Below are 19,990 nucleotides of genomic sequence, written 5' to 3'. Positions count from 1 at the left end.
CTTCTGGGCTGATGGCTATTCCTGTCAGCTTGGTGTCATCTATAACTTTGATGAGTTCCTGGTCTATTCCCTCATCTAAAACATCCGTACTGCAAATATGAAATCTCCCATTAAAGTGCGATCAGTGTAAGTCAGATAAAAAATGAGCAAAGTCTTAGCAAGGTGAAGTGTTTTTTTTAATCATGGAGTTATTTCCATTGTACTCGGGCTATATTCAGACATCATTACCAGCCTTTGAATATGCTGGGAACTTGGGTGTTATTTTCCCTCTTAACTCTTCTCTTTTGTTCTAAGCTGCCATATGATCTCCCATGGTAACTTCTGTTTGCTATGATGTTGGGGGAATTTTTGTTATTTATTTTCTAAATAGAAACCATTGCTCAGAATTGGGTTACTGACTAATTTGAATCTAGGTATAGTTAATATTTGTCCTTAACTGTAGCAAACTGGGCACCATGGAATGGGGATTTGGTATGCATAAAGATGATAATGTGGTTCAATTCTGATGGTTATTGAAAAGTAAAATTAAATCTGGAAGCTGAAATATTGTACTTTAATATAATATAATAAAACTATGTGGTGTCCTGATTCTAGAAACTCTATAAGACCCTGAGTGAAGTAAAGCTTGAAGTGGAGACAGTGATCAAAACAGGGAGGCAGATTGTACAGAAGCAGCAGACAGACAACCCCAAAAGCATGGATGAACAACTGACAGCACTGAAATTCCTTTATAATGATTTGGGAGCGCAGGTTAGTCTTTCCTATGTACAGTTTTGTTTCACTGTGTAAAATCCACTTGAGGTGAATTTCAAGCATTTCATTAAATATTATGTGAACCTGACTGGTTTTGGATGATTTACTATTAACAAGTTAAATCTGTAGTGAGAATCTATAATGGTTTAAACCAGAGATGAAAATATGTGAATTTCCACATCAATACTATTATCCTGTAGTCGTGGTTGATGAGAAATATAGTCCAGGCTTATCCAGGGTAACTCTGTTTTGAGATATGATAAAAAGAAAAAAAGCAACATACACATATTTTTGGAAAATAAAATAAATGATCTAAGAGGTGGTTTCTTGACAGATCATATTTTCCTTCATGAGCCCATCTGTCTTGTAGAATTGTCATTGAATGCCTTTTCCTTATCCATTTTCCTTCATAGATGTAGTTGACTGATGAGGACAAATTCTTTTTAGAGGCAAGTAACCATAGCCAAAATAGAGGTTGTGGAATAATACTACATTTAAAAGGTGCTTTAGCTGCAATTCCAAAAATCTGGAACACTGCTTGAAATCCGTTAGTATTGACAAAATCCCCACCAGTCAATTGCAAATAACAGTTTTATTTGGAACAGCTTACATCATATGAAGCAGTGGTGGGTTTCAAATCTTTTTACTACCAGTCTATGGGTGGTTTGGTAGGCATGACAGGGGAAGGATACTGTAAAATCTCCAGTCAGAGGTGGTATTTGCTGGTTCTCTGAATTACTCAAAATTTCCACTACGGGTTCTCTAGAACTGGTCAGAACCTGCTGAATGCCACCTCTGATATGAAGATATCATTAACACCATTAAACAGCAACATCTGTCTATGCAGGGTCCTTGGGAAGGACTTGATAGGTAAATAAAAATGCCAGTCCCATCCAAACATCTGTTCACTGTGTGACCCACACATAATATTGATCAAGTAATTGAGTAATTGAGTAATTTTCTCAATTGTTTGTTCTCGATGCTCATTCTTTTTATATACTTTTAAAAAAACCAAAACAACAGGTGACAGAAGGAAAACAAGATCTAGAGCAGGCATTGCAACTCTCATGCAAATTCAATGAAGTCTCCCACTCCTTATCCAAATGGTTAGAGGTGACAGAAGCTGAACTGGTGCATAAGTCCACGTCAGAACGTACACTTTCTGATCTGGACACTGAAATTGCTTGGGCGAAGGTAAGCAGCCTGTCCTTAGCCTTCTTAGTTTGCATCTCATTTTGATACTTGTTGTTATAGTTCTCATTGTTGGACAAAAATCAACCTTTTTAACCTGGAACCTAGCTTAAATATTTGAATCCAGCAGATGGAGTTCATTCAGTGATTTCAAATTTAGGTTAATCCACCTGGATTTTTCTTCTGGTTTTATGGGGGAATCTATCTGGAAGCATATTCTATATTGCATCCAAACATGTCACATTGAGTACTGCAAGGAATTAGAGACTTCCTCCAAGAGATTTAGTCTCCTCTCCTTTCGTGTTATAGGGAAATTTCTGATGCTTTTGTATTATATGCCTATGCATTATTTTTAAAGAAAGCAATTTTGTAATATGCATGCTGCTCAAATGCATTAATTATATTAATATTTTAGAAGAGGCCACTAAATATTGAATTCAACTTGACAGACTTCACTCATTTGTTTGCCATTTGTAAATATTTTAAAACTTTTACCATTTCAAACAGATGAATTCTACCAACAGAATTAAAAAATTAACAGATCCAATGCCCTGTACTTAGTTCTTTTTCTATTAATGTAATGCAGCTGTTGGCTTCTTGGAACGTAATTGCTTGTTTTAATTATTGATTGCTATTTTAAAAATGTCATGGTTAGTCAGTTCTTTGACTAATTGAGTGCAAAATGTCATTAGCCTGCTAGGAGGAGGTTTGTGGGCCTGAGACTAATGTTGAAAATGAAACAATATAATTTCCGTGTATTATTTATTCTGAACAAAGAACATGCATGAATATATAAACTAAAGTGAAAAAGGGCACCAGGTGGCTTCCCACTGAAATAGGAAATTGTAGGAATAATTCTGCATGTTATTGCTATAAAGTGAATTCTATCATGAAGAAAAGTGTATATCCTACCATAAAAAATATGCATGTGAGAAAAAGCTTGGAGATTCTTGAAGAGAACTCTAGAATTAAATGTAGATTTTATATTTTAAAACATTTTTTGAGGTTTGTGTAACTCTTCCTCTTTTTGTGGATTGGCATTGGAAACCTCAGCAACAAACCATAGCTGTCCATGTTATTCAAATATGACAGATGTTATATTCTGTGGAATACTTATTTTGTCTTCAAAACAGTGTTAGTGTGCTCTTGGTTTACAGGAAAGTGATAGTTTCAAATCATAATTTTCTGGGCATTTATTTTGCTGTTAACTAGGTCCAGAATTTTTACACCCTAAATAACAGAGGGGGAAAGCAGAAATCTATATGAGCAAAACATTTGTAAGGCTAAAATTATACTTTACTATTGCATTAGATTACTCATTGCATACATCTTTCTCTGTTAAAATAAGAACCATTTAAGAAAGTGAGACTGATTTATTAGTAAACAGCTACTTAAACTGCTGTAAGATCATTTAAAGAATAGTAAAAATATTTAAACAATTTTTTTTCCAATTTATGAAAAATATATTCCCCGAAAAGCAATCTTAATGTTTCCCCTTGAAAGATATGTAGTTCCCCAATTTTGCAAAAAAAAGCTTTGTGTAATAAAGTTACTTTATTATCAGATTGCATAATAACTGCAATTTGCATTGATCTGACATGTCATAATAGATTTTGCAAAGTCAGTTACAGAATGTAATTGAAACAAAAAATAGAGCATTTAAAACATAACCTTACCAGTTACTGAGACTAACATTTCTTTGAAAATTTTCTATTCTATGACTTCCTGAATTTTAGAAGATCTCTTGCTTTGGATTTCTTTAGATATTATATATCATATCATATATTTGGATTCCTTTCAGTATCATATATCATTGCAGGGATATGCCATTCATTGGGAAAACTGATCAAGCTAGAAACCAAACCAATAATAAAATGTTTGGTTCTGTCACTGTGAGAAATTTTATTCTGTTCTGTTAATGGTCCCAATTACCTTCCAGAATGTGCTGAGAGAATTGGAGAGGAAGAAAGTAGATTTGAACAGTGTAACAGAAAGCAGTGCTGCACTGCAGGCCTTAGTGGATGGAAGTGAAACTCCGCTGGAGGAAAAACTCTGTGTTCTTAATGCAGGATGGAGTAGAGTCCGGACCTGGACCGAAGATTGGTATAATACACTTCTGGTAAGTTAAAACTTGTAGAATTATTTTATTTATTTATTTAATTTATATTGCGGCCTATTCATCATGGCGGCTCGTGGCGGCTTACACAATGTAAAAACCATATTCAAAACAAAATAAAAATAAAAAAACAATAAAAACTAAAAAAAGAATCAAATAAATTAGTAAAGTACAATAGAACAAAATTTGGGAAAACAAAAAACAAAACAAAATAAAAAACAACCCCTCCCCCCCAAAAACCCAACTCTCACCCCCCCACCCCTGTCAGAAATGGTGTAGGGTCTCCCGCTTGGGCATGGGGTGGACTAGATGACCTACAAGGTCCCTTCCAACTCTGATTATCTGTTATCTGCCCCGATGACAGCAGATCACACTAGCCATTTGATGGACTCCATCCCTCTCTGGGTTCCCCAGGCCCATTGGCAAAACTAGGTCTTCAGTGCCTTTTGGAAGAGTGCTAGAGTGGTGGCCATTCTAATCTCTGGGGGAATGATATTCCAGAGAGAGGAAGCCACCACAGGGAAGGCCCTTCTGGATCCCACCACGTGTATCTCCCTCAGGGTTGGGACCTGCAACATTCCCTGCTTCCCCGCTCTAATGGGTTGGGAAGATGTGATTGGCAAGAGATGTTTCTTCAGATAACCTGGACCCAAGCCATGAAGGGCTTTAAAGGTGACAACCAGCACCCTTGAATTGCATCCGGAAGCAAATCGGCAACCAATGCAGCTCCTGCAGGAGAGCGGGGTCTGCACAAAACCATGCGGGCTGCTGCATTTTGCACCAACTGGAGCTTCTGGATGCTCTTCAGTTAATTATCTGTATGGCTTTGGATAGAGTAATATGCATTGATGATGGTCTTATTACTGTTGAAGTAGGAAATGTTTACAAATGGCAAGTTTCCTTTAAGGAGAGAACATGCTTATTCAATTGAATGCCTCCAAGATATGTTAAATTGGAATGTCCCATGACCAGGCCAGCTAGGACAATATGTCTAGAGAGTCTTTAGGCTGACCTGTTAAATGGAAAAGTGTATCAGATGATGAAGTTTGACAGCTGTTCCAGAAATAGTAAAATATATTGAACAATTTGATAGAGTTGCTTCTTACTTCATGACCAGGAAGAATCAAAATCTTTTATTTGAAGCTTTAGCCCAAGAATAAATACTTTAAAAATAATTATTGCAAAAGAGAACTCATGGAAATATTCTTTGAAGTTAATTTAAATAAACCATACCCATTATCAGTGCAATAATCATAATAACAATTGCTCTTACAAAACTTAAAAAACAGAAATTGATGTAATGGGCTCTGAGAATAATCTTGAAGAAGAGGATGAAGAACTGCAGCCAAGGTAATGGTCAAATAAGAGAAATCTGAGCCTGGAGCTGGAAGGGAATTTGAGAAAGTGTTTCTGACTTGGCCATTCAGGGCAGGGAGAAGAGAGGAACATTCAGGGGAGCAAGATTTTATAACTGTAATCCTATAGTCAAATGTCTTTTTAGTATGCATGAGTTAGATGTTCAGGTTTGTTCTACCTTGAAGGACTACCATCTGTCTTGCAATTCTGAATGTTCCTCTCACTTCATTTGTCTTTATCTTATAGGTAGGCCTTAGCTTATGACCATAATTGAGCCTGAAATTATGGTGGTAAGTTGAGGCAGTCAAGAGTCACCAAGTGACTGTGCCCAATTTTCCACCTTTTTTGATAGCAGTCATTAAGCAAAAGCAGCCGTTGTTAAGCGAATCCATTTTTTCAATGGGCGTTTTTTCCAGAAACTGAAAGTATGCTGGAAACCGGCAAAAAATACTGAAAATTACAATCATGTGACAGCAGGTTACTACAAATAGCTGTAAATACAAGCTGACTACCAAGTGCCCTAAATGCAAGATGTGGCCACGATCTCCCTTTCTCTCCTTCTCCCCTTCCCTCTCTCTTCCTCTCACTCTCCCTCCTCTCCATCTCCATCTATATATCTAAATTCAAATCTCTATATAATTTTTATCTCTCCATCTCCATCTCCGTGCGTGTGCAGATGTGTGTGCATGTCAGGTGAAATTCTATTTTTTTTCCCATCGGCTCTGTGGGCATGGCTTGGTGGACTCAGTCTCTAAAAGGAAGAGGGCGGGTGGGCGTGGGTGGGGCCAACCAATTCAAATTGTCACTACTAGCTCTTCTGAGGTGGTGCGTGGTGGTTGAATTTCACCCCTGGTGCATGTGTGGGAACAGTATTGGAACTTTTGTTGTAAAGAAATTCTCTGGAACGAAGACAGTGTATAATATGTCATCTTGAGTTTTGGAAAAAAACAAGATACAAATCTAGTGACTAAAATTATAACAAATAAATACCAAATTATTCTTAGGTCTTGGCACTATGGAGCTGAAAAAAACAAATGAAAGACCACTGTGAATGTTTTCTATTAAAATAGCTAAATTTTATTGACATTTAAGATATGTTTCCATTGATTCATCTTTGTCCTTCATTTACAGAATCACCAAAGTCAACTGGAGATTTTTGATGAGAACGTTGCCCACATAAGCACTTGGCTGTACCAAGCTGAAGCTCTGTTGGATGAAATTGAGAAAAAGCCTGCCAACAAGAAAGAAGAGACAGTGAAGGTAGCAAAATTTTACTGATATGGCTTAGACAGTAATAACATATTTTGGATCCAAATGAAAGTCTGCCAGGTTCTGAGGTTAATTTCTGTCTTGTTTCCCTTCCTTTGCTTTTTTAATCCTACTGTGATCTAAACAATAACCCTATTTTGTTTTTCCCATTCACAGCGCCTAACATCAGAATTGGATGCTGTTAGTCTCAGAGTTGATAATGTACGTGACCAAGCTGTTATGCTGATGAGCGGTCGTGGCGTATCATGTCATGAGCTTGTAGAACCCAAATTGACTGAACTGAATAGGAACTTCGAAAAAGTATCACAGCACATCAGAAGTGCCAAGGTGAGTACAGAAGACTTCCTGGTCCTAAGTGTATCTATACTGGCCTATTTTTACATTTATACTGCTGATTTTTACTTCTCTAATGGTTCTGTGAAATGCATGTTACAGCATTGCATTTTGTCAAAGGGAACTGCTTTCTAATATTTCATTGCATTTTTGCATTTTTAGGAGATAATCTCCTTGTGCACATGGCTGCACAAGGACAAAAATATACAGATAGTCCTTGTTTAGCAACTGCATTTGGGACAAGCTAGTTTCGTGGTTTGGGGAAACCGTCTCTAAATGAAAGAGTACAATACTTCAGCTTTCCTTTGCTTTATGGACATGTAAAAGCCATAAATGCAAGAGTTGGACACTGGTTACTTTTTTCAAAACTTTTGTAACTCTGAACATTTATTGTATGAAGCAGTTGATAAGCAAGGACTACTTGTATTAGTTCTGCCCTACTTTGAGTGGGACAGCAATATCTCTTCAACAATACTTTTAAAACAAGAAAAAGAAAGAAGATAGTTATTTAATTTTTAAAATGTTAAAATGACATGCTGTCCAAAACTTCTTTTCTCTTCTCAGTCATGAAAAGCACATAAAGTAATATATTCTGGGGGGGTTTGCCGAATCGTTTTATTTTACATGTAATTCTGTTTCTGCACTAGCCTACTAGCTAACTGCAAAAGATAATTTCTTAGTGTCAGTTTTGGGGACGAGAAATTCTACAAGGTTATTTATTCATTTACAATTATACTGTTCCAGTTATGTGATATGTATACAAATATATTGACTACTGATCAGGATGCTTGCTATTTTTGTGTGTGTCAGATGCTGTTCAGTCAGGATGCTCATAAAAGGTTTGCTAAGCAGGAGCTCTGTGGAATTGCAGTGGCTTCTAAAGACCTTGATAAATTTGAATGCGAGATAAAGGAAATGCTGAACATGGTGGAAAAGCACATGGAATCAAAAGAAGATGATGAAAAGGTTGGAGAATTTCATGTTAAAACAAAACTATCATACTCATCCTTACCTTTTCTTTCTCCCCTCCCCCCTTTAATTCCCAGGCATGTTTTTTTAAAAAAAATCTGAAATCCTGTGACCTAAAGGTTTATTGACGAGTTTGTAATTCACTTGCTGCATGCAATAGATATTGATGTTGCTTGTACCAGCTGTTTCACCGTTGTGGTCTTCCTGTACATTCAGTTCTATATGTGCAAGGGATTTGTCTTGTTTTATTATGATAAAATGTATAGTTGTGTCATCTTTGAAATCATGCATTTGGATGCTCCTAGGCATTGTAGGAGATATTCAACAGTGATTTTCCCTAGCTGCTGTCGCTGTATCATAGCCCTGGCTTACTTCTGCAACAAAGGAAATTTGTTTGGAGGAAATATAAATATAGATACAGAACACTCATTATTATTTTAATGCTTGGTGTCTTGGTTGAAGACTGTTCGTTTTGCGTTGCCGTACAACTAAATTTTGCAAAGCCAGTAATTACAATGACCTCCTAATGAATTCACAACAAAATATGAATTCGCTGATACTGTATGGAGGATAAAACTATTATAATTGGAGTTCTGCATTCTTCAAAAAAGGATTCTGAGAAGGTACTTCCAAACTCATGCAACAGAACACCTCTCTGTTATTGGTGCCAACCCAAAGAAAGGTGATTTCTTTTTTATTTTTCACTTTGTGCACAGCGTGAATAGCAGAGAGGCCTGCTGCACTTTCTCTGAATAGTGTTTAAGCATGCATAATCATGCTATACATGTTTCTCTGTATAGTCTTACTCCTTGGGAGTAACAAAAGCCAGTTGCCCCAAGTAGTCCTAAAAATATGTCCTTCTTTCTAAAATTGTAGCTGGATGAAGAAAGAGCTCAAATTGAGGAAGTTCTGCAAAAAGGTGAGCATTTGTTACAGCAGCTCATGGAAGATAACCGGAGAGAAAAAATTCGTTTGCAGCTCCTCCTCCTTCAGACCAAGCAAAGCAGTGCAAAGGTCAGTGAAAGTAGCCTTGCTGTGCAGTAGATCTATAATGTTTTAGTCGTGACTTCTTTCTTCCCACAGAAGCCTTATACACACCTGAAAAATTTCACTCTTGTCGCTGCGACATATAGAACCCACCTTATTGCCTTTTCTTGTCTACTATCATTATTTGTTTACTTGTAGCCCCTGACTTGTAAACATAATTGAGGCCAAAATTTATGTCGCTAAGTGAGAAATTTATTAAGGGAGTTTTGCCCCATTTTGCGACTTTTTTTGCCACCTGTATGAAGGGAATCACTGCACTTGTTAAATTAGTAGCACCGTTGTTCAGTCAATCTGATTTTCCCATTGACTTTGCTTGTCAGTGGGTAGCAAAACCTACATGACCCCAGGACACTGCAAATGTCATAAATATGAACTAATTGCCGAGCGTCTGAATTTTGATCATATGACCATGGGGATGTTGCAGTGTGAAAAATGGTCATAAGTCACTTTTTTTCAGCGCCGTGGCAACTTTGAACAGTCACTAAACGAACTGTTGTAAGTCGAGGACTGCCTGTATTAAATTTATATGCTATCCATCTCAATATCTCTATGACTCAGGCAGCTTATAATGCAGTAAAAATATAAATGTAAGAAGAATTTTAAATATAAGATGATTTAAACATTACAAGTATTAAATGTAGACTAAAAACAAAAGGCTTGAGCAAAATGGAAATGGTGTTTTTATGTCACTGCACCAACCATCTCCAAACTGGAGCCTCCCTATTGGAGCCCCAAATCATCCAGCAGATCCAGGTCTTAAGGCACTTCCAGAAGGCTGCGGGTAGATCTCATCTCTGGTGGCAAGATGTTCCAAAGGGCAAGGGCTAGGACAGAAAAGGTTCTTCTCTTAGACCAGAGGTGGGGAACTACGGCCCTCTTATGACTTGTGGACTTAAAATTCCCAGAATTCCTGAGCCAGCATGGCTGACTCAGAAATTCTGGAAGTCAAAGTCCACAAGTCATAAAAGGGCCATAGTTCCCCACCCCCATCTTATAGAACCTTAATTATTAATTTTATAACCTTTCTTTTTGGGTTGTAGGAGCTTCGGTCATTACAAAGGAGGCAGGTATTAGAACTTTCACCTTCCCTTACTCCATATGAAATGGAAGCAGAGAGTCACTTGCAGTGGCTTAGTGAAACAGATACAAGCCTTTCTGGACTTCAAGAAGCAGAAGAGAGGGAGAAAACAAAGGTAAGTTATTTTGAATACAAACCACTCATTTATGTAACAGGAACTGGGCATGGCTAGTCTAGCGAAGAGAAGGACCAGGGGAGACATGATAGCGGTGTTCCAATATTTGAGGGGCTGCCACAGGGAGGAAGGGGTCAAGCTATTTTCTAAAGCACCCAAAGGCCAGACAAGGAATAATGGATGGAAACTGAACAAGGAGAGATTTAACCTGGAAATAAGGAGAAACTTTCTGACAGTGAGAACAATCAACCAATGGAACAGCTTGCCCTCGGAAGTTGTGGGAGCGTCATCACTTGAGACTTTCAAGAAGAGATTGGGCTGCCATTTGTCAGAAATGGTGTAGGGTCTCCTGCTTGGGCGGGGGAGGGGAGTTGGACTAGATGACCTGCAAGGTCCCTTCCAACTCTGATTGTTATCTGTTATCAATGGTTTTTGTTCTTAATAGTTCCTGCTTTCCAGCCAGTGTTTCCAAACCTGTGCTTCCACATAGGTTGAATCTCAACTTATTTTTTGACAAGCTGCCCTCAAGTATGACTGTTGAACTCTGTCATGTTTAAGTTGCATAAGGATCACTTGGCTTGTGTTGTTCGAAACGTAATAATTTGTTCAAAACTAATGATTTTAATTGTGTTAAAGATAATATTGTCCCCCCTCCCAATAATTAATTTACTCTGGGGAACTAATTTAAACTTATTCCACCACTTTTCTTCAAATCTTATGTACCTTGAATGAAGAAGTGACTTTTAGCAGCCTTTCCAGGACTAACCAGACAGTGTTAACTATGCAAATCAAAACTGTGACTGATACAACCTGGTACTATGCTGTATAGCTTATAAGTAATAAGTAATACTTTAAATTGGGCTTAGAAGTCATAGGAACACATTACAGTGACCTCAAAATCACTGTCTAATTGAACAATTCTTGCACTTAACTACATTGATTTTGTATCCTCCATGAATATGAAATACATTGGCCTACAATATGAAGTAAGAGTGGATTATGGATATTTTCTAAAGCTTATCTTTAACTAAACATAAGAATATAAAAACCTAGGAAGTGCTACACTAGATTGAACATTTGACTCTTCTCCCAGTGGCCAATAAATCTTATAAGGAAGCTGACTAATCCCCCAGCAATGACCTTCAGAGGCATCAAGGCTTATAGCCATTGATTCCCACAACTTCAATGAATTGGATCAAATCTTCATCCGTATTCTTCATATGTTCAAAGAATACTCCCAACTAATTATAACTATAGAAAATGGAAAGTCATTGTATATTGTTGAGGCATTCCCCATTAGGAGAATGAGTGCACTCAGGGAAATGTAGTGAGAGTGGTGTTGAATAATACACAACCAGCATACAGATACTGAATAGTAAAATGTAGGTTTTACTTCTAGTAAACAGATAAACAAAGTCCCGGAAACAGTCCAAATAATACACAGTTAAAGCAGTTAGTATCCAAAATAATCCAAAAATGAAGTCAAGTATCATAAACAAAGTTCAGTAAACAGAGTTTGCTAACAGTTGCAAAAACTCACAGCAATCCAAGTAGAAGACGATCAGGCAAATAGGGCAAAACAGGAAATGCAAGGAGAAAGAAACCAGGTTTCTGGCTCCATCTTATGGCCGTTGGAGGAACCTCAGCCAATCACACTTATAGCATTTTCTTAAAGATACAGTATTTAATTACTATCCTGGTTTATATATTTCCAACCCAACTGTTAGGTGACTCTCATTCCTAACATATTTGTTTTTGAATTATTGAAAAAACTTCTTAAATTGGCTCTCAACATCCTCTCAGTAAGTTAGGAATCTCTCTCATAAATCACTATTACAATCAATAATATTTTTCAAATATTTCTGACTCATTGGTATAAAATCCAATGAGAAAAGTGGTAACTTTGGCTGGTTCCTTGCTTAACTGAGAAGCTTGCTAAACCTTAGTTCTAATTAATACCTGAAAAGACAATATTTATACAGGTAATCCTCGATTTACAATAGTTCATTTAGTAATCATTTGAAGTTACAATGACATTCTGACCTTTTTTCATACTTAAAATGCTTGTAGCATTCCCATGGTCACATGATTAAAATTCAGATGCTTGGCAATTGACTCATATTTATGATGGTTGTAGTGTCCTTGGATCATGTGATCCCCTTTGCTGACCTTCTGACAAGCAAAGTCAATGGAGATTCATTTAACAACCGTGTTACTAACTTAAGCAATGATTCACTTAACAACTGTGACAAGAAAAGTTGTAAAATTGAGCAAAACTCACTTAACAAATGCCTTGCTATCAGGATTCTGGCAGTTACTCCAATTAAATCATGAGCCTCGAGACACGGTCCCAAAACTAAAAAAGATTTATTTCAAGTTAACATTCTACATCCGGCATTTACCTAGATGTAGCCAATTCTGAAATACGTAATTCACTGTCACCCTTAATCCTGCTTCCCCCTGCCTCCCCCGGGTCCATAGCCAAGCATCATCAATCATGCTCTCCAAGTAGATTTTTTCACAACAGAAGTTTCAGTCATCTAATCAGACTTTGAATAAAATATGAATGGAATGTACTTTCAATTCCACATAGCTGTCTGCTCTTTGAAACTCCCCCCCTTCTTTTTGTTGTAAACTATAAAACGTGTATAAAAAATGTTTTATGAGTTGACGCTCGCTTAGCAACAAAAATTTGGGGCTCAATTGCAGTCAGAAGTTGAGCACTACCAGTACTAGTTTTTGTTTGGATTTTATATCAATGAGTCAGACATTTTTGAAAATATGATTGATTGTAATAGTGATTTAGGAGAGAGATTCTTGCCTACTGAGAGGATGTTAATAGCTAATTTAAGAAACTCTTTCAATAATTCAAACCTATATACAATGACTTTTCATTTTCTGTTTCTAATGGATCCACTTTTTTCAGATTCTTAGTCTGCCATAGGATTTGTTTTATGTTTATTTATATAATGAGACTTGTGGAGCAGTAAGTAATTTTTTGGACAGGCTTGTGTATTAGGCAATCTGTCAAATCCTTTTGCATTACTGGTTATGGAGCTTCATAATTAAATTAATCAATCTCTTTATGACTCTTCTGTAACTTGTAAATCTAAAACCAATTGAGGATGAGATAAAGGAATGTTCAAATCTCAAAATGAGTTCTGTGTAATATAGAATAATAATGGTCAGCTTGGCAGTAGCTATATGCCTTTTCTTTCCACAAGGCTAATAGGAGCTTGGGAAGACTAATTTTGATCTACTGAACATATACCGAATGTTTCTTCCTTTGGTGTTAGTGTTGCTGTACAGATGGCCCACCAGTCATACTAAAACCCTAGAAAACTATAACAAACTCCCACATAATGTAAGCTAGGATGGTTAAAAAAAGTAATTGGTCTTGAGGAATTTGCATAATGGGTGTCTACCCAACGTAGGAGCATCATTCAGGTGTGTTGACCTCAACTTTCAGAATATGTTAACCAGCATACCGATTGATGAAAATTCTGGGAATTGAAATCAACACAGTTGGCAGATGGAGGAGAGCCACCAAGTTTCATTTAAAAATCATGTTGAAAAATCAAACATAACAATGCAACCCCAACATTTTGTACTTGCATCTTGATATCAACTGCAAGTATTAAAATTACGAGATTTATGTCATTTCATCACAATATATATTTTGTTACATAGGTTCTGTTACTATGGGATAGGCATGTTTTGTTACTTTTCCCTTCCTCCCCCTCACCCATGGCTAAAGGAACCCCATTTTAGAACTCTTATATCAGTTAGATCTATCTGTTATCTTTAACACAAAACAAATTGTTATCTGCTGTCCATTCATGTCTTTCTGGATATTGTTCTAAATAGTAGAGTGATTAGTTCCTACGAAAAAAAAGTAGGATTCCATTAAATCCTCTCCAAAAGAATAAAGGGATCTGTATATTGAGATGTAGTATTTATTAGTGCACAGAAAAAAAATCTTCCAAGAACTATCCACTTTTATCTGGCCTCTGACGACATTTTTGACAGAGTGCATCACTCCACAGATCCTATAGAGCAGCAGCAGGTGAAATATTAAACCCTCCTTTCTTAGGATAAATATTAAGAATTACTTAATGGAAGGGTAAGAGAAGGTTGCCTCCATTCTTCATTGATTTGAAGATCAATTACACAAAGTGGGCATCGAATATACTTTGCTATTCAAAAGTTACAAGTACAAAAATAATCCGATAACGCCTGAACACTATCCTGATTTCCATTCCACGAAGACCAGGGAATATTCTTTACACTTACAGAAATGTAAAGAATTCATCTGTTAAGTTGAAGTATATGTGAACCAGTGGTGGGATTCAAATTTTTTTACTACTGGTGCTGTGGGCATGGCTTGGTGGTCATGTGACTGGGTGGGTGTGGCTTGGTGGTCATGTGACTGGGTGGGTATGGCTTGGTCATGTGACTGGGTGGGCGTGGCCAACTTGACCTCACTCACGTCAAGGGGTGCCTTGCCTGGCCTCCCCTCGCCTCAAAGAGATACTATTTCCCTCTCTATTTATTTACTCCTACTGAACATCCAAAATACACTATTTAATCCTATGTATATATGCCATATGTGTACATACATATTACATAGTATAGTGTGTGTATAGGCATACAAAAAGATACTGTATGTGTATGTATATACACAACCACACACACAGTTCTTCTAAAACTATACACATTCAACTGCACTGCATTTGGAAAAACACCCATAGTCCACTTTCTGCCACATGTTTAACTATAACTTCTGCACATTAGAACGTTGCACACGCCTTCAGATTTACTTCCCTAGTCTGCACATGACCGTTAGACCGAGGAAATGTCATGGATTGAGTAAAATGTGGTGAAACTCACTTACCTCCTATTTTTCTTATATTTATTCAATAAATATAAGAACCCCTTGATGTGAGTGGCCTAAAGTTGACCATACCCATCCAGTTATATGACCGTTAGACCCAGGAGATATCATGGATTGAGTAAAATGTGGTGAAACCCACTTAACAACGCTCTTGCTTAGCAACCAAAATTTTGGGCTCAATTGTGGTAATAAGTGAAGGACTGTCTCTGCCTTCCTCTGCTTGGCAGCCTTGTCCTAGTAAACGACTCTGCCAATTTTCTTCTCTGTTAGAGGCACCAAAATAATCCAGATTCCAGATGATATAAAATCTCCTGTTGGAGCAGGGGGTTGGACTAGATGGTGTCCAAGGTTCCTTCTAACTGTGCTATTCTATGATTCTGTAAGGATTTCCTGCTGGAGCAGGAGGTTGGACTAGAACAGGGGTCTTCAAATTTGACAGCTTTAAGACTTGTGGACTTCAACTCCCAGAATCCTCCAGTCATGTTAGCTCAGGAATTCTGGGAATTGAAGTCCACAAGTCTTAAACTTGCCAAGTTTGAAGACCTTTGGACTAGAAGATGACCTCTGAGAACCCTTCCAGCCCTAGATTGATGTGCTGTTTCAAAGAATCTTCTGAAGCCAGGGTTTGTGTCCTTCTTTCCTCTCCTTTTTTTGTCTCTCCCTCCCTCCCTCCTTCCATGTATCTATCCATCCATCCATTCATCCATATATCTCATTCATTTTCTCCTCCCTCCCTCTTTCTTTCTCTCCCTTCCTTCCATCTCATCTTTCTTTGTCTATGCCTCTTCTCACTTCTCTCTCTTTCTCTGTCTTTCTCTCTCCCCCCTCTCTTTCTCTCTCTTTCTCTCCTTCCCTCTCTCCTTCTAAAGCTAGGAGAGGAGACCCACCTGAAAAACACACAGGCTTCCAAGCACCCACCTGAAACAACAAGACCCCCCCACACACACACATGCTTTCAAACGCCCAGTAGCATCGCTCATTATGAGGGTTCTTCCCGGCCAGTCTCTGGGCAGGCAAGGCTTCTGGGTCCAACAAAGGGGCCACGGGAGGGACTTCCTCCCCTCCCACTTTTGGGGAAAGTTAAGGGCTTGGAAAATAAAACTAGGAGAGGAGATCCACCTGAAACAAACACACAGACACACACACAGGCTTCCAAGCACCCACCTGAAATACACACAGACATGCTTCCAAGCACCCACCTGAAACACACACACACACACACACACACACACACACACCCTTCCAAGAGCCCAGCAGCGTCGTGTCAGTACAAGGGTTCTTCCCAGCCAGTCTCTAGTCCCTCATTGCCCAAAAAAGTCATCAGGCAAGGCTTCTGGGTCCAACAAAGGGACCGCAGGTGGGACTTCCTCCCCTCCCACTTTTGTGGAAAATTAAGGGCTGGGAAATTCAAGCACAGCATGTGCTGCAGCCTTGCCCCCCCACCCCCCACACACAAAGACAAGGCTGTAGGCTTTTTGCAGAGAAAGTTATCGACCTCCAACTTTGCTTCTCCAAAGCGCTGCCATGGCCGTGTTCTAGGTACCAGCCATGCAGGTCCACCCCATTGAGCCCAGTGCACTGGAGAGTCTGAGTGCAAGTCTGAGCGGAGCAGTGCAGAAATCAATGGGGTGGACCTTCATGGCTGGTGCTTAGGACGCGGCCGTGGTGGTGCTTTGGAGAGGCAGAGCAAAACTGGAGGTCAGTAATTTTCGTTGCAAAAAGCCTACAGCTGCTGCCACTTCTTTGCTGGCTGGAACTGAGTTGGGAGCAGCAGTTGGAGGATCCTCCTTCCAGCAAAGAGGTGGAAGCTGGAGGCTTCTTGGGGGGACAGGGACACAGCAAGACTCAGCCAGGAGTCGGAAGTCAGCTCCCGCACCCTGCTTGTCGCATTTTGGTCCCTCTCTCTGCATCGAAGTACCTTAAAGGGACTGGCTGGGGCGGCTGCATTCCAAGTAGCAGCGGAGCGAAGGGAAGGAGGCAGAAAAGTTTGCCCAAGTCTTCTTCTCCTTTTCAGGCATACACAGAGCTTGAGGTGCACCAGAGGGACTTGCCAACGCACCTTCTCCTTGCAAAAAGTTCCAGCCTTACGTGTGCACATGTGAGGTCCCGGGACCTTCTTCTAGGAGACGGTGCATGGGTTACTGGCTCGGTTCTGGCTGGCAAAGCAGCAGCAGCTGGGACTCACCACCCTGTTCTTCATACCAGGGTGCACCCCATTGCCTGCTGTGCCAGAGTGGAGGTACTTGCCCAGGGTGGCAGTGAAGCTCTTTTTTGGAGCATTCGAAAAGCAGAGGCCGGTAGTTTTCAATGCAAGAAGCCTCCAGCCAGCCGGCTCAATTCTTGCTGGCAAAGAGACATCATTTGGGAGGCTTCTCGCACCCCTCCCAAAAAGAGGCAGTGGCTGCAGGCATCTCGCAGCAAGGGGGGCGAGATGTGGGCTAGCAGGGAGCCCAGTGGCTCTCAGCCCTGGCTTGCCTTCCCTGGCAGCCAGCCATGGGAGGAAGGTAAGGTCGTGGCCATGGACGACAAAAGAGGCAGTCGTAGGAGAGGAAGCGAGATTAAGGGCCAGGTCAGGGCCTCCAAACGAGGGGAAAATGGGTGACATTGGGAGAACGGGTGGCGAGTGGGTGGCAGCTCCAGGGCAAGGCTGGAGCTGGGGAATCATGTGTTCCCCAACCCAGCTGAGAGAGCTGGCGGTTCCAGGGCCTCAGGGAATAGCGCGTCCCTGAGGCCCCGGACCCCAGCCCAAGGCGAAGGGTCAGTGGGCAGCATGGGTGGCATGTATTGCTTACCTTTGGTAAGCTTAGCTGACCAGGCATCAACAAGGCAACCGGTGAGGCAATTAACTGGGCCATGTGGAGAAGGCAACATATATAGGGGGTGGGCAGGGCGAGCATCAAGCAGCTGAAAAAGAGCAGCGAGCAGCTGGAAGGGGCAGCTGGGGGCATGGCCAGTCAGAAGTCGCTACCACTTTGGCGACCTACACCAAATCCTTGCTACCAGTTCGCCTGATCCGGTGCAAACCAGCTGAAAAACACTACTGATGTGAACCAACCCCAAGGTTTAATTTTTATCTTGATATTGCCTAGTTGGAATTCACATTTTCTCTCTCAGCCCCCTCCCCTACTCACTGTTGATTACCCAAACTTTCTGTTTCAAAGGCATTTTATTTTAAGGGATCTAATAAATTATAGTTTTTCCCTTACATTTTGAATTGAACCTTGACCAGAGGTTTAAGCTTCTCATTAATCTTCCCTGTTTGCCACCTACATTGTGCCAAACAATTGATCAATATTGCAACTGTCTAAGACTTTGCTACTGGGGATCTTAATGACCTTCATTCCAGAATGGACTCCAACAGTGTTATTCAGAAAACAAATAAATTACTTTTTGTGTGTCAGGATTTGACTGACCACGTTTTAGAAATGTGCCAATTGGGGATTTTTTTTAATCTAGTATATATTGCCTCTATTTTATCTAGCAACCACTTCTAGCTAATAGGAACTCCTTGCAGGAAAGGTAGGATGCAATGTTAATTAATAGAAGCAGTAACTGGGTGTCTTGTTGAATCAATGACCTTGCTAGGAGCCGTCACCTCCAATGTTATATTTCCCACAGTAATTAGCCAGATGCCCTTGGAAGCCATGGAGATTAGCATCCATTATTGTTTTATCACTAGCATCTAGGCATCCAAATTTACAATTAAATGTTTAACATAATTTAAAACTTATATCTCTCAGATAATGGTCTAATGTTATAAAACATGGCTCTTCAGAAATCACACTATATAAGGAGATATAGCCATGCCATGCTTAAAAGATAACAGATAATCAGAGTTGGAAGGGCCCTTGTAGGTCTGCGGGAGCCATCTTTCAGTGCGCTTCATTTGAGATCTAATTCTTTTGTTAGTAGCTCTTCTGGTAAGAGCCCCATAATATTACATCTCCAGTTTGTTCTGATAACCAAAGAAGCGATTGATTGGATAGACCACTGGTGAATCACAGTGTTGGTGACATTGGTATATGATTTGCTTATTTTCAAGTATCACTGAATTAGCCTGGAAACAGAGGATGATAAAGTTTTAATTATATATTTGCCCCCTTGGAAACAATCAAAAGTGCAAAATGGAAATAAAAATGGAAATAAAAATGGAAATAAAAATTTAAACTAACATTTGCTAGTCAAAACCTGGGCAGAGTCTGGTAGCAGCTTTTGAACTAACAATGTTATTTAAGGCATAAGCTTTAATGAACTGCAACCTATTTCATGTGTCAGAAGCATGAAGTAGCTTGACTGATATATTATTTAAAGAGCTTGGAATGGGGAGGTGATGGGAAGACAGGATAGTTATGCAGATAGAGTTCCTTGGCATAAGCTTAAGCCTTAAAGTGTTGATCTCTGAAGTACTTCTTTTTTTTTTTTTTGCTATCACTGATCAATCACAACTTTCTACATTTGCTAGATGTTTTCAGGCAGAGGATTGATACTTGGAATCACATGCAAATTTTGAACAATGCATACCAAAAGTACATTGATCAATGAGGTTTCATTAGCTTCATCATGAAAATGTAATATTTTAATAAAATTAAATTAAATGTAAGACATACTCCAAAGGTATTTGGTGCATGTCGTTTTGGTTTTCCCTATGTAATCATATTGTTACGCATTTAAATGAGAATGGACATTTTTATTTGATACTGTTGAGAACATTTGTGAAATATATTTAGTTTAATTTTATATCAATTTATTAGACTCTATAACTTAAGAAAAGCCACTGATTTACTGTAGTAGTATTTCCAAATATACAGTGTTCTTTTGGGGCCCTAAATAATAGGCTTCATGAGTTATCTTCCTCATAAATATGCAGTA

The 19,990-nt window shown here is 39.1% G+C and overlaps 1 protein-coding gene across 7 annotated transcripts in view; it reads left to right on the top strand.

Moving 5' to 3' along the window:
- Positions 1–19,990, top strand: part of UTRN (utrophin) — a 353,724-nt gene that overhangs the window by 110,331 nt on the left and 223,403 nt on the right. For all 7 annotated transcript variants that reach the window (XM_087939884.1, XM_087939867.1, XM_087939871.1 and 4 more), the window contains exons 33-40: positions 595–750; positions 1,777–1,947; positions 3,884–4,063; positions 6,548–6,676; positions 6,842–7,012; positions 7,829–7,984; positions 8,864–9,001; positions 10,075–10,227. In XM_087939884.1, the coding sequence (XP_087796010.1) occupies positions 595–750; positions 1,777–1,947; positions 3,884–4,063; positions 6,548–6,676; positions 6,842–7,012; positions 7,829–7,984; positions 8,864–9,001; positions 10,075–10,227 (1,254 nt within the window). The remainder of the gene's footprint in view (positions 1–594; positions 751–1,776; positions 1,948–3,883; positions 4,064–6,547; positions 6,677–6,841; positions 7,013–7,828; positions 7,985–8,863; positions 9,002–10,074; positions 10,228–19,990) is intronic.

The sequence above is a fragment of the Pseudonaja textilis genome, chromosome 1, assembly GCF_049901715.1.
Source record: "Pseudonaja textilis isolate UNSWEBS1 chromosome 1, rPseTex1.2, whole genome shotgun sequence".
Lineage (NCBI taxonomy): Eukaryota > Metazoa > Chordata > Lepidosauria > Squamata > Elapidae > Pseudonaja > Pseudonaja textilis.
The sequence above is the reverse complement of the archived record's forward strand: the minus strand, read 5'-3'. Positions and strand labels throughout refer to the sequence as shown.